The sequence below is a fragment of the Eupeodes corollae genome, chromosome 1 (assembly GCF_945859685.1).
Source record: "Eupeodes corollae chromosome 1, idEupCoro1.1, whole genome shotgun sequence".
Taxonomy (NCBI): Eukaryota; Metazoa; Arthropoda; class Insecta; order Diptera; family Syrphidae; genus Eupeodes; species Eupeodes corollae.
In genome coordinates, this window is record NC_079147.1 from 307,082,264 (window position 1) to 307,098,002 (window position 15,739).

Below are 15,739 nucleotides of genomic sequence, written 5' to 3' on the forward strand. Positions count from 1 at the left end.
TCTCCTCTTCTGGCAAAGGGAAAAATTGAACAAAGTGTCAAGTGAATTTATCTCAGCTGTGAGGCAAAACGAAACAACAATTCGTCTATTGTTTGTAGAGAAAAGAAGAAGGAAAGATTACATTCGGAATAGCAGGGATGTGATGGAGGTGTGTTTAAGAAAAAGATTTGTTTGCATTGAATTCATAATAATGCAGTACAGATTTAGGGATTTCATCGCCCCATAGGGAAAGATGTAAGTATGTTGTTAAAAAAATTGGAAAGATGGCTTAATTGCATAGCCAAAAACCTTGATGGTAAATTATTTAATAGGTTAAAGTATTAAAATTATCTGCTCTAGTAAAAATAATAATAAAAATAATTATGAATGATACAAAAATCACCTTGTTTTGATGTTTGACATAATACAGAACCGATAAGAGAGGGAGCTGTTTTATATGATGCTCTTACATTATTTCTTTACCACCAAAATCAACAGAGGTTTCCACTTCAGCACATTTAAAATTTTTTACAGTGAAGTATATATTATTTGGCAATGTATTATAAAAGAATAATGGTGGATTAACATGTAAAAAATACATCTATAAAATGTAGAAACATAGTGACAAAGGTAGATTTAATAGAGAAATACACAGGTGGTTCTCTTTTTTACTTCCTATAAACTGCTATAGCTTTTTGACAGATATAACAGTTGTGGACTTGTTAAGTGAATTCTGTGGATTATAAATGCAGCCTTTTTAAGAAACGCAATATACAGTCTCAAATCAAAAATCAAATGGGGTGGCGCAACAGTCCATTGTGAACCAGGGCCTAGTGACTTACAACTCTCAACCATTCCTGTGTGCGAGTACTGTTGTCAGGAATGGAAGGGACCTACAATTTAAGGCCGAATCCGAACGGCTAGTTTGAGAAAGCACTTTTTCATGACAAGAATTACTCTTGAAGGAATTGTCAATTCCTCGCAAGAGGCAGTACCCGCGAAAATTATTTTTTTAAATTATGGTGGCACAGGCAGGGATTGAACCCAAGACCTCTTGCATGACAGTCCAACGCACTAACCATCATGCTACGGGTACTACCAATATACAGTCTGCTTCAAGTTATTATGCTCTGAATGAAGAATGATATTTAAACAACTTATACAGTTCTGTTAGTTTAGCACGTTTAAGTTTGAATATAAAACATACAAGAGAAATGTATTACCATGTTAATGAATATCATTGTTTCATAATTATTAATTAAAAATTTGCCTTTCATATGTTCCCACTAATTCTAGCAGAAGTTCCACGCCATTTTACTTGTAGTAAAAAGAAAATTTTGAAGTAAGAGTTTATTTAGAAGAATTTACATCGATTTTCATCTGCAATTATGAAGAAAAGTAGATCGGGTTGGATGTATGCCATAAAATCGAATGCAACAAAGAGTGAAACCGCAAAAATGAGTATTATGATACTTCCTATAATTTTCATTCATGAAGATATTCTACATTTTATCTTTTGTCTCTACCCAACAATTCTTAGTTCTATATCATATGTCCTCTTTCTTTTGCAGAAATCAAATGAACAAACATGTAAATCCACCTTAAGAGTACATTTATATTTTGAAGGATAACAAACATGCTTTTTTCTTCACCATAATCTTTATTAGTTTAGTATAATCTGCATTTTTGATCTACAAAATCAATCCTACTAAAGTGATTTCAAAATTTTGCTTCCGCTTTCTCCTCAAATTTGAAAATGAGGTGATTTGTTTCTTTTTTAATAGTAGTTGAGTATTGTGTTAGTGTCAAATTAAATTGTTCAAGATTTTTTAGGCATCTTGCACATCAGCTACGAACTGCGAACTGTGGATTTTCGCATATTTTGACTTTTCTTTCACATAAACTTTATTTCTATTCGCAGACAGCGTCGAATTGTCAATTAATAATTAGCCTTTTCGACAAACAAAACAAGAGTGGTATAATTTTGAGGTTAAGTTGAGCGCAAACAATTTATTCGGTAGAGTGTGGATGGTATGTGGAACGCGAATAGAGTTTGACAGTTATTAGCAACCACACTGCAATTCGTTACTACCAAATAGTTTTTACAAAATTGTCTTGTTTTAGAGAACAAAATGCAAATTTTATTATCCTAACATAAAGTAGTATTCACGAACGACGAATGAATTACAAAATGTGAGTTTATATACGTTTGAAGACATATTTCGACACGAATTCTTAACAAAACGATAGCAATATAGTTTCTATTTGATTTATGATACATACTTTTACTTTTCAATATAATATATTAATAAATTTAAGAAAACAAATTTATTCGTCGCGAAAAATATTAAGTAGTATTCACATGAGCGCGACCAACGAACGTCGAATGAATTACAAAATGTGAGTTTATATACGTTTGAAGACATATTTCCACACAAATTCTTAACAAAACGATAGCAATATAGTTTCTATTTGATTAACGATACAAACTTTTACTTTTCAATATAATATATTAATAAATTTAAGAAAACAAATTTATTCGTCGCGAAAAAAATTATAGTTGATACGAACTGTCAAACTTTATTCGCGTTCCACATTATCCACACCCGTAACGAATAAAATAATCGAGCGTACTTAACCTAAAAAATCATTCTTGTTTTGGTTTCGGTGGTGAATGGTGTTTGGCTGTGGCTTTATTCGCGACGAATTAAAAACTCTCATGTGAAAGAAACGTCAAAATCGACGATTCGTTCATTCGTTGGTCGTTGGTCGTGCTCATGTGAATAGTGCTTTATAGTTGATACGAACTGTCAAACTTTATTCGCGTTCCACATTATCCACACCCGTAACGAATAAAATAATCGAGCGTACTTAACCTAAAAAATCATTCTTATTTTGGTTTCGGTGGTGAATGGTGTTCGGCTGTGGCTTCATTCGCGACGAATTAAGAACTCTCATGTGAAAGAAACGTCAAAATCGACGAATATTCGTTGGTCGTGCTCATGTGAATAGTACTTAAGTGTGAATTGGTTTCTTATAATTTAAATGTGTTTTTGTTTGAAATTGACTTTTTGAAATGTTTAAAATCACGTTTGTTCGTCCATTCATTGTTCACTCCCATGAGCAAGGCCTTTTAGAATCGTTCAGGAATGCGACTGTTTTTAGAAATTGATATTCTGTCAAACATCAAAAAAGAAAGCTGCTCTGTTCTTACTTTTGAATATTATTAGTTTATGGGGTGAATAATGTATTCTTTAAAACATATCCACATATTTATTTTGTTAAATGTTCAAAAGCAGAGGGGATTTCACGATAAACAACGGGTTATTGTAAAATAAAAACGCATGTTTTGTTTTATATAAAGAATTGCTTATTATTTTTATTCCTTTCTTCCAAGTCTGCTTAGTTACAAACAAATCAGTCATTTTGACACATTGTTAATTGTTACTTTATGACAATTCAACAACGAGTTAAGGAATGACAATATATTTTAATAAATCGTTACAATTTTGATGTTCAGTCACACCCACGAAACCAATGTGAGTAATCCATAATATTCGCTGACAATCAAATCATATAATCATTGAACACACCCCTCAAACCAAATGACAAACACTTCTGCCAACTTAACATCACAAAAAAAACAGCAACCATTTTCGTTGATGAAAAAATAAAACTTCTGCCCAAAAAATTCATTAAATAAAAATCAACAACAAGAGAAAAAGAAATATTAAATTATAAATCGACAACGAAGGCGAGAGCGAGTACGAAACGAAGAACGTGAAGTGAAGAACGAAGAAAGAAAATTTTCTTTTTCCAATTTTTTCGTGTGGAAAAGTTTTATTTTTTCATTTAAAAAACTTGTGAAAATTCTCAGCATACACATGAAAATAATCTCAAAACGATAAATTCCAATTTTTCAATAAAAAAAAGGAATTCCCACAAAAGAATGCGAATAAATGCCGACGTTTTAAGAAAGTGGAGTGTTTGTCGACGCTGTTGAAAATTCACTGCAATTGGTTTTCGTGTTTTGGCTCCTCCGTGGATAAAAGAACCACAAAGGTTTGTTTCCAAAGATTTTCTTAAAATGAATTTATTTAATTTCAATAAATTGTCGTGTGTTTAAGTGATTTTTAATTGTTTCAAGTGAATTTTTAAGGTGGAAGTGTCTAAATTTTGCATTGAAAAGCAGCTGCTGCGATTTTTCAGCTCTACGACGAAGTGCGCCCGTCGCCCGCCAACCCCTTTTCTATTCCACAGAACCAGCAGAAGTCCCTTGAATTTCGGGCGTAACACCCCGTAAAGTGTATTTTATTTTTGTGTGTCATCTTGTTTCTGTTTTTCTTTCTTGAATCCAAATACATTTTCCACATCCATCCATTTACCTAAATCTTGTGCTGAAAGAAAATAACATTTAAACTATTTTTAGGTGAGAAATTTGTTGGATGAGGTTTGTTCGGGAGGGTTTGATGGTGGATTTATGTTTATTTTGTGTCTATCCTCGAGCGCTTCCCATCCCACCTACCAAGGAGCATCGGAGAAACGACCAACGACAAGAAGAACAAAGGTCGTGTCGTTTTGGTGGTGGTGCAAAATTGGAAAGAGCTTGAAGACTCCTCTCGACTTTCTTTCTTTCTTTTCTTGGCTAAGAAAAAAACAAGATCTATAGTGAAGAATAGCTCCTCTTATTCTTTTTTAGCTCCGCTTGTGCTCCCTCGACCACCCTCAAGCCCCATCGAGAGTTCCATTAAGTGTCTTTTGTTAATCACGTTTGGTAGTTGCTATTGCTACACACAAAACGATGAATAATTGAGGGAAAATTGTGTATTGTGGGCGCACCAGCCAACGACAACGGCAACGACACATCCGCTGCAAGTTTAAAACGAGAGACAGGTGTTCGGGCGGAAGGAGATTGTTATTATGTTTTTTTTTTCTGTTGTTGTCTCCACTCCTCTTCATTCCGCGCATTTAACATAATCCCGAACAAATGGTCAAATGTGTTTGTTACAACAAAACAAATAACCCAAAGGCTACCTTTTTGCCATGGATACTCTTGTACTCATTCTCATATCGACATCTGCCTTGAAACTTTATTTCTCATCCATTCCATCAGTTCGACCTTTGTTTACATTTAGAGAGAGAAAAGTGTGTAGTGTAGCAATCCCGAAGTCGGGTAGGTAGGTAGATGGGTTATCCTCAAGGTTTTTCTGTCAATTTGATTACTTTTTTGTTTTAGTTTTAGTTTTATTTTTATTTTTATTTTTATTTTTATTATTTTATTTTGCTGTGGAAATTGATACTGTGGATAGGAATATACTTATATATTTTTATTAATGGAGTTATTGACCTATCTTAAGGGTTTTCTGTTGTTTTTTTCTGTTACTTTCCTTTTGATTTGAGCCATGCGTATAGAAAAAGCATAATTTGTCTTCTTAGGTATATCTCAGTTTCTTTTAATGAGTAGGTACCTATTTGCCTACCTGTGCCTGCCAAAAAACTATATCTATCCATATTCAATTACTGAAAATGGATTCAAGGACATTTGATTGCTTTTATGTTTTCACTTGAATACACCTACCTACACACTTCATCAGGTATACAAAATGTCAACCTACATGCAAAATTTCTAATGAATAGGTTCAGATTTTATTTGTATTGTTTTTGAGACACAATTAGCAAATCATTACTTTTCTCAGAAATAGAAGAAAAAGTAACATTTTCAAACAAAGGAACATGATTCAATGATATGCTCAGTCTCTTGCAAATTAATTGAGACAAACTCGACAGGCATTTCCAAATGGATGTGGAAGTAGGTCAAAAGTAATGTTTTAGGGTGGCTTCACAGCTAAAGAGGGGTCCTAGGAGCTTAAAGTGCATGGAAGTCATGTTGAATAAAAGTCAAGTTCAAAAGAAGAACTTCGTTACAGGAATCTGAAATTCTTAAAAAATGCAATCATTCTTCGCGGAGAAAAGTACTAGGGTGCTCGAATGGCGTGGCAAATCACCTGACATCAATCCAATTAAAAATATGTGGGCTTTCGTTAAAGCGAGACCCAGGAAAAAGATTTTCTGGCATTATAATTCAATTACCACCGCTTCGATAATTTTTTCCAACTTTTGTGGAGTTCAAATGAGTACTACTTTTATAAATTCATATGAAGAAGCTTTTGTGGTGTGTCAAGTTGCATTCATACCCTTAAACAGTTAAACGATAGTAATCGTGCTTTAAAAATGACCATCCGTTTGCTATCTAGCCCAACTTTGGCCGTACTGTGAAACACAAAGATTTGTAAAAAAAATACCTTTAAACTTCTGTCTTACTTAGGCCTGCGTAAGACATGTTTATAAAGTCAAATTTGTAATCAAACGAACACAATTAAAGTGCCGGAGATATGTTTATAGACATCTTAAATGACATCAGTGTCGCGCAGATTGTGCATCCTTGCATTTTTGACTTCAGAATCACAGGAGTTTAAGTTAAAACATAAAACGGGTAAAAATGAAGTTTTATTGGAAAGGTGAAGCTGATGCTTTAAATTTAGCTTCTTATCAAAAGAAGAATTATTATGAAAATAGATGGAATCGGCTAAGGTCATTATTGATAAATGACAGTCAAAATAATCAAATTTGAACTATGTAAGGTGATAGTCAAATTGATACCTTAAAAGCTGTCACAACAAAAACGTGATAGTCATTTTCTTACAACAGGCCAAGTGTTTTGGCACTAAGTGAAACCCAAGTAGGTAAAGAATCGGATCCTGCTGAATTTTTAATTCATTGGTATAGCTTGGTGCCTTTATTTTTTTCCCACCATGGCCTCGCCATATACATTAGGAATGATGTTGTTTATCAGCTTTTACCACAATATGGTCTTTGCACCAATTCCTTTTTTAATTATATGTGGTTTCAATTCTCCGTAATAAAGCAAATCATTGGTCGCATTCACAAAGGTAGTGGCTACGTAGTCAAGGGGTTCTATTTGGTTAAATCTAACTACAAAAATAGTCGAAATTTCCACTCCGATGTATTGTCAAACATTTGTCTACAAAGTTAGTGGAGAATGATTTTGACGTTTCACAATCAGCAGCTCGTTAAAAACACATGAATTCAAAATAAAATAAATTTTTCAGTATTTAAATACAAATATAAATCATTCAAATTGTGTTTAATTGAATTTAAAAACACAAAAGATAAGTTAAAGTTATCAAATCAAAAATCTTTCTTATTTTATATATTTGAATTTGTCAAAAATATGACAGTTCCAGATTGACTAGCTTTGTAATGTAGTTTTGCATTTACAAAGCTAGTTAAATTTTGACTACGTAGCCACTAGCATTGTGAATGCGACCATTCACTACTGCTTCTTTTATCGAAGCCCTAATTTAGAGAGAGTATCAACTTCTCTTGAATTTGATGCTTTGTCTGATTCCATCCAAAGAATTGTTTCGTACTATTCTCGCACTGAAATCGCGATTTCAAAGTTCATCATTCTTTATGGCTTCAACATTCAGGCCAGACAACATCCGATGGTGTGTGTGCTAAAATCTTCTCTAAATTGACCCACCTAACTCAGGTGGTCAACGAGCCCACCCGAATATCGGACGTGGAAGGTCGAGCCGAAAACACTCTTCACTTGTTTCTTACCTCTGACCCTGATAAGTACACTCTTAGTGTTCTATCTCCTCTAGGCACATCTGACCATTGTGTCATATCAGCAAATTTCTCGTGTAAAAACTCTCCAGTTAAAGAAAGAGCTCCTAAGAGAACAGTTTGGCAATACGAGAAAGCCAACTGGGACGGTCTCAATAATTACTTCAGGATCTTTAACTGGTCACTATGCTTCCTCGATAGTGACGTTGACGCCAGCGCTGATATGATCACAAGTTTAATTCTCCTGGGAATGAGAACTTTTATCCCGAACAGGGTTAAAAGCATCAGACTTAAGGAAAACGCATGGTTTGATGCGAGCTGTAAAGAGAGTATTAGGGCAAAAGAAGTAAGATTCCGTTGCTTTAAAGCCAACTGAAGAAATCCGGAAAAAGTTTAAACAAGCTAGTAAGGCCCGCAACGCCCATATTCGACGGACCAAATTTTTACATAACCAAAAATTACGGCAAAAAATATTGCAATGTCCCAAAGGCAGTAAAAATATTTGGTCATTTGTAAAAAACATGAAGAATTCTTCCTCGTAATCGGTTTTTACGCTCGTTGTCAATGAAACTCCTTTTGTTAGCTCTTTAAAGAAAGCTAATCACTTTGCTAAGCAGTTCGCCTCCAATTCTACGCTGCCAGTAAGTGTTATGACTCCGCCTATTGTTCTGAAGAGGTGTTCTTCAAAGCTGGCAAAACCACTGAATAAGCTTTTTCCGAGAGGATGGAAAACTGCATTTGTCCAGCAAATTCCCAAAAAAAGGCAAATCTTCCTCACCGTCTAATTACCGACCGATTGCACTTATGTCCCTTCTTTCCAAGGCCATGGAAATGCTGATTATTTATCAGCCCAAGAAATATCTCGAAGATCAAAAGCTTCTTAATGACCGACAATACGGCTTTCGTTGTGGAGCAAATCTTTACATCGTTTTGGAGAAAGTAAGATTATTGCACTTGATATTTCAAAAGCATTTGATAGGGTTTGGCATCAGGCTCTCTTATCGAAAATGCGTGCTTTCGCTTTTCATCAATCCATCCTTTATTGGATTAGTAATTACCTTTCGGATCGTTCAATACAAGTAGTATTGGATGGGTTCAAATCTTAAGTCCATAAAATAATTGCTGGTGTGCCCCAGGGCTCTGTTCTATCTCCAACACTCTTTTTCATTTTTGCTAATGATCTACTGCCTGCAACTTCTAATCCAATACATTGTTTCGCTGACGATAGTACTCTTAGCTTTTCATAATAATTTGCAGACTCACATTCGTCTTCTTCGGATGTAGAACTGCATTGACAAAATATCATAAGCTCATTAAATTCCGACCTAAACTGGATTGTACAATAGGGATTGAAAAACCGCGTGGAATTGAATGCTTTGAAAATCCAACGCTGTCTTGCATCGTTAAAGCGAGATAAACCCCTCTTGTTATTATCCATGGATGGCACTTCCATCAATGAGACTGAACATTTCGATATTCTCTTTGCCTAACATGACCCAATTAACACCCTATAGATATCAGGCTGCTGATTGTGTCTAGTATTGAAATCCGTTTACTAAGATATAACGGCGCTTTAAGATTGAGCTACAAGACCTAACGTGAATGCATTCTTATCTTGATAATCCATGTTCAAAGTCGTAAAATACAAATTTGTCATTAATTTCTCCACCGTTTTTTCTTGATGTTTTAATCGATAATCCATATTTTGATAAATGTAATATCTCTCTTAGTTTATAAAGGTTTTGGGGCTGCTTGGCGGCAAAGTGAAATATCAGTTTCGCGAGATTAACCTCCTTCAAATACATTTGGCGCCGATCTGCTAGGATTTTATAGCCAGCAGCTTGTAGTGCGCAATAATGTTTTCAGGGGTCCTGACTCACTTCTGGAGGCCAGTTTTGAGGCGTAGAAGTTATATGTGGTGGTTCTTCGTTTTTGACCCACTGTAAAACAAATTTGTTTGTCCGGGGGTCTTAGTTTGTCAATAAGCTTCTCTTTCCAACAAAGTACGGCGACTTACAAACTACAAAATTTGATAGACTGGAACATCATCACATAGTTTTCCACCCCTGTTCATGTTCGTTTTTGCGACGCGTTTGAAATTAGGAGTTTAATATGGCACACTTTGTGTTTAATCTAGTTTTTCTTCTTTTCATTTTTGATCCGAGTTTTTATGTTAAGGACATTATATACACTTGATATTTTTATTCACTGGGTTTTAATTTGAAGAAGAAAACAGTAAGTTAAATTAAAGATGGCTCGAAAGTCTTGGGAAAATCGAGATTTGGTCACTAAGAACTTTGAATTATTCAGGTGTCGCTAGGTCGCCTTTCAAAAACCTTTTTTGCTCTCGTTGTAAGATGATTAAATGAAATATCGTAATAGATAGATGGTTGAAATATTCATGTGGGCTTTTTCCAAATCAAAAAGCTTAAAAATCATTCGTTGTTTTCAACATTCACTACTCCTTAGTTTATATTATCAACCGTAGGGATAATTGATATGGACTACCAAAAACAATTTTTATGGTTGGGTTATATCTTTGCTCAAACCCCCAACCCCTTCTCCATTAATTTACAATTTTTATAAATTAAAGATAAGCTTAAAATTTTAGAATTACACTTATTTTTGTGTTTCTAAACTTTTTTCATAATGTAAACGTTTTTTTTTCAAATTTCAGATAGACGCTGTGTGGGGCTGGGCTTCTGCCCCGCTGCGTTTGGCGGCAAACAGAATGGGCGATCCACTATTGGGGGATCGGCCGCCGTCGCCGGCGCGTCTATCGCACACCTCAGAGAAGCATCCCAAGGTGACGCTGTCGGAGTTGAATCTCCTACGGCGTCACCGTGAGTTGTGCGATGTTGTGTTGAATGTAGGTGGGCGTAAAATCTTTGCCCATCGTGTGATCCTGTCAGCATGCAGTCCCTACTTTAGGGCCATGTTCACAGGTGAGCTGGAGGAGTCACGACAAACCGAAGTCACCATACGCGACATTGACGAGAATGCCATGGAACTTTTAATTGATTTTTGTTATACGGCACACATCATTGTCGAGGAGTCCAATGTGCAGACTCTGCTGCCAGCAGCTTGTCTGTTGCAACTGGTTGAGATCCAGGACATCTGCTGTGAGTTTCTCAAGCGACAACTGGATCCGACAAATTGCCTGGGAATACGAGCATTTGCCGATACACACTCGTGCCGGGAACTGCTGCGTATTGCTGATAAATTCACACAGCACAACTTCCAGGAGGTCATGGAGAGCGAGGAGTTCCTGTTGTTGCCCGTTGGCCAACTGGTGGATATTATTTGCAGTGATGAGCTGAATGTTCGCTCCGAGGAGCAAGTCTTCAATGCAGTGATGTCTTGGTTGAAGTACAATGTCGCTGACAGGAGGCAACATTTGGCGCAGGTGCTCCAACACGTCCGTTTGCCCCTTCTGAGCCCCAAATTCCTTGTTGGCACTGTGGGCTCCGACCTACTGGTGCGATCCGATGAAGCCTGCCGAGACTTGGTCGATGAGGCCAAAAATTATCTATTGCTTCCACAAGAACGTCCATTGATGCAGGGTCCACGCACTCGTCCCCGGAAGCCCACTCGTCGCGGTGAGGTTCTGTTCGCCGTAGGCGGGTGGTGTTCCGGTGATGCCATCGCATCTGTGGAACGCTTCGATCCCCAGACCAACGACTGGAAGATGGTGGCGCCCATGAGCAAGCGTCGTTGTGGCGTCGGAGTGGCAGTTCTAAATGACCTACTCTATGCTGTTGGGGGCCATGACGGCCAGAGCTATTTGAACAGCATCGAGAGATACGATCCACAGACGAACCAATGGTCCTGCGATGTAGCACCGACTACATCATGTCGCACAAGTGTTGGAGTCGCCGTCCTTGATGGGTTTCTCTATGCCGTCGGCGGTCAAGATGGGGTGCAGTGTTTGAACCATGTCGAGAGATATGATCCCAAAGAAAATAAATGGTCAAAGGTAAGGAGAAGTCTTTCATCCAAAGGAAAGAACTAAATTTTAATGGATTCGCCTTTAGGTTGCTCCAATGACAACTCGAAGACTTGGGGTTGCAGTCGCCGTTCTTGGAGGCTATTTGTATGCTATTGGTGGCTCAGATGGACAGTGTCCACTTAACACTGTTGAACGTTATGATCCTAGGTTAGTTTTGTCTTTTATTTAACTTAAAAAAAAGAAAAGTGGAAGAAGGTAAAGAATTTATTTTAATTACAGACAAAACAAATGGTGTGCCGTCAATCCAATGTCAACGCGGCGAAAACACTTAGGCTGTGCTGTATTCAACAATTACATTTATGCCGTTGGCGGACGCGATGACTGCATGGAGCTTTCATCCGCTGAACGATATAATCCACATACAAATACCTGGAGTCCGATTGTTGCAATGACATCTAGACGAAGTGGAGTAAGTTTAATAAACAGTTATTCTACTTTTTGTTTATTTTGTTGCTTATTTGGTTTTATTTTTCTTTTTGTGATAAAGGTTGGTCTAGCTGTGGTTAATGGACAATTGTACGCTGTTGGTGGCTTCGATGGTTCAGCATATTTGAAAACAATCGAGGTCTATGATCCGGAGACAAACCAATGGCGTCTTTGTGGTTGCATGAACTACCGTCGTTTGGGTGGCGGTGTTGGCGTCATGAGGGCTCCACAGACTGAAAATTACATGTGGTATGTTTTTAACATCGATTTCCACTTTCTTTACTTAACTAATTTCTCTTCATGTTTATTGGTTGCAGGATTCGCAAAGACTCGGTAGTTTAAATTCTACTCCATCTCCATTTAATAAAAATAAACAAAATAAGAAATTCCAAAATCAAAAAATTAAAATTAAAATAAAAGCATTACACACAAATTATAATCAATCATCATTTTTTTGATGAACAAATTCTAAATAATACAACGCAAATGAAATATGAACATGAAAACCGCCAAAAGTGGAGAATATTTTGGTCTACCACACATTGTGTCTCCTCGGAGAGGAAACTCCTATCGCCCGCCTCCCCCTTTACGTTGTCTTTCTCCTCTTTTATTTTGTTCTTATTAGTTCGTATTCTTACTACCTACCTAGTTTGTAATGCATTATATAGTTTATAGTTTAAATAAAAGAAAAGAAACAACAAAAGAAGGAGAAAGCAGAGAAGGATGAGAAGAACCGAGCAGTAATCTAAATAAAGGACAAACAAAAGAAAGAGGACGAATTATTAAAAATAGAAAAGGAAAAACAAAAAAACTTTATAATATAAGAGCACCAATAAATTTATGACCTGCAATCAATGAAGAACTTTTTCTGTTACTCAAGGAAAACCTTTTTGAAAATGGTTTTCTTCAAATTTATCTTTAAAAAGAAAAAAAAACTTTAATATATATATATTTGTATTTGTATTTGTATTTCTACTTTTTTTCTTCTTTTTTTATTTTTAATTATACATAAATATATATTATTGTAAAATCATATTGTATTTTGTTGAAAAATTGCTATACTATGATACATCTTTTTTGTTTTTATTATTTTCTTTGCTGAATACGGAATATACAATTTACTATAGTTGGAAATTGATGTAAATAAAATTAAAATAAATAAAAAAAAGTTAAAATTTAACTAGAGATTAGGTTTAATTTTAATATGTTTTTCTTTCTTCATTTCTATCTTTTTGGACATCTTATTCGAGCGAGTGTTTTTGTCAGCTCCAAGGGCGGATCCAGACCAGGGCGCGTCACACACTTAACATATAGATGAGTGAGTAAGTGAAAAAAGAATCATAATTTTGGGTGGTATTGTAATTTACATTCCAGTTTTTTTTATTTTCAAATCCAGACGATCTTTATGTTGATGCGCCTTCTGCACATTTTCTTTCCTTCCGTTTTTCCTTTGCTTTGAGTAACTCAACTTGTTCCTTGTTAAGTTCATAATTCTCTCTTGAATATCTTGCCACTTCAGAAAGAAATTTTTTAATGGAATCCTACGCAACATGAAGTTTTTCTTGAGTCTTCGTTTGTTTTTGGAGGAGTTTGACTCGTTCATCCAACAACTTTCCCTGCTTCTACGACATTCGTTGATTTTTGTTGACTGGCCCGATGTCATTGCCATGGGAGCATCTTCAACTTCAATATCTTCATCATTTAAGTCTGGTTGTTCCACTGTTGCAGTTGAATATGTTCCAAACGTATTACCCATTGGATTTACAGCATGCTGTTAACTTAGCAAATTGTCAACTGCCTGTTCCAAAGGCGACAAAAACGATTTTCTTTTTGACTTCCCATAGGAAGTTATTGTAATGGGTCCGTACATTCGCGACGTTGACTTCAAATAAATTTTGTTATACAGACAATATCTAAGGCAGAAAGGGCTCTCAACAAAATTGCGTGGGTGGTTTTTTTACCATAGCAGTTTGAAAAAAAGGTGACAATTTTGGTTAATTTGAATTAAATTTTATATAATATATTGTAACGTGATATCAAAGAACTATATTTTTTGAAAAAAATTAATTTAACGGTTTTTTTTATATATCAAAAAAAACTGAAACACTTCCAAAATTTTACGACTTAAATATGATTTCATCTGCGAAACAATTTTTGATAGCATTTTGAGAAAAATCGAATTGACAGTTTTTTTATAAAAAATAAAAATCTAAAAAAAACGTTACTTAAAGTTCGTAAAAATTGAATATCGATTCAAATATCTTTTCAAAAACTTGAGATTAAGGCTTCAAACTTATTTTATCGTATAAGAAATATTTTTTTCAACATATTTTTTTAACAAAAGTTGGTAAAAAATGATTTTCGACTAAAATATCTTCTCAAAAATTTGAGATAATAGCTTCTTACTAATTTTTACTTATAAGAAATATTGTTTTCAACATTAGGACAAATTTTGAGAAAAATCGAATTGACAGTTATTTTTACAAAAATAAACACCTAAAAAAATGTATAAAAGTTGGTAAAAATTGACTTTCGACTCAAATATCTTTTCAAAAATTGTAAATATTAGCTTTAAACTACTTTCATTTTTCAAAAAATATTGTTTTTAATATTCAGTAAAATTTTGAATAAAATCGAATTGACAATTTTTGTACAAAAAATTAAAAACCTAAAAAAAATTAACAAAAGTTGGTAAAAATTTATTTTCGACTCAAATATCTTTTCAAAAGTTTGAAATATTGGCTTCACATTAATTTTATCTTATAAGAAATATCGTTTTCAACATTCGATAAAATTTTTTACAAAAAATAAATCTCTAACAAAAAAACAATACTAAAATTTGGTAAAAATTTACTTTTGACTCAAATAGCCTTTCAAAAATTAAAAATATTGGCGGCAAACTTATTTTATTTCACAGAAAATATGGTTTTCGATATTCAGTAATTTTTATATAAAAATCCAACCGTCCGTTTTTTCATAAAAAATAAAGTCTACAAAAAATAGTACGCAAATTTGGTAAAAATTGATACGAGTACATACAGACAAACTTTTAGGCAAGACAAATCGACAGACGGGATGGGAAGTTATCAGTGTGGGCCGCATCCCAGCCTCTTTTTCAGTTTTAATTTATAGTCCAGCCAAACCTATAAAATCTTATTTTCTAAAACCGTCTTGTAATATTCTTTGTTACGTACCTTATGCCACTCTTTACCCTCTCGTATAGGAGGTCCCAATGTGTTTAGCTCAAGGGCAAACGAATCCCAATATTTAAACGTGCCGACACCCTTGGAAATGTCGGGGTTTGCCTCCATTAGCTCCACCAGCTTAGCTTGTTCCATTTCTATTTATGCGAAGAACGCTACAAAAATTCAAAAACCCAGAAAATGAAAGAGGATCTGATATGTAGAATTTCGGGCTTTTTTTGACTTCAGTCTATTAATTCTATCGCTATCAGTCTTAAAGGAGTAAACAAAACTTAAAAATTGTAGAGACAAAATTGTTTGGTTCTTGAATTTAAGGAAAAAGATGCATTCAAGTACATAATTTCTCTTAAAGTTAAATAAAAATATATTAAGGTAAACAAATAAGTTGGAAAGAAATTCTTGTGTGGCACTCAGGAATTACACGATTCAGAATCTCTTCACGTAAAATCTCAAGAGATTTAAAGCTTTTATA

General features: G+C 34.9%; 1 protein-coding gene across 1 annotated transcript; it reads left to right on the forward strand.

The window, feature by feature from the left end:
- The first annotated feature begins 3,661 nt into the window (after positions 1 to 3,661).
- Positions 3,662 to 13,133, forward strand: LOC129942518 (kelch-like protein diablo). The gene is made up of 6 exons (XM_056051499.1): positions 3,662 to 4,041; positions 10,307 to 11,605; positions 11,664 to 11,785; positions 11,858 to 12,047; positions 12,126 to 12,313; positions 12,382 to 13,133. The coding sequence occupies exons 2-6, from the start codon at positions 10,361 to 10,363 to the stop codon at positions 12,404 to 12,406; spliced, it is 1,770 nt and encodes a 589-aa protein (XP_055907474.1). The 5' UTR covers positions 3,662 to 4,041; positions 10,307 to 10,360; the 3' UTR covers positions 12,407 to 13,133.
- Positions 13,134 to 15,739: the final 2,606 nt, after the last annotated feature.

Bases quoted from the DNA above. Each gene is read 5' to 3' on its own strand.
- LOC129942518 (XM_056051499.1), top strand. From the start codon at position 10,361: ATGGGCGATCCACTATTGGGGGATCGGCCGCCGTCGCCGGCGCGTCTA. The intron at 11,786-11,857 runs GTTAGTTTTGTC...TTTTAATTACAG, and splicing joins GTTGAACGTTATGATCCTAG to ACAAAACAAATGGTGTGCCG. The intron at 12,314-12,381 runs GTATGTTTTTAA...TATTGGTTGCAG, and splicing joins CAGACTGAAAATTACATGTG to GATTCGCAAAGACTCGGTAG.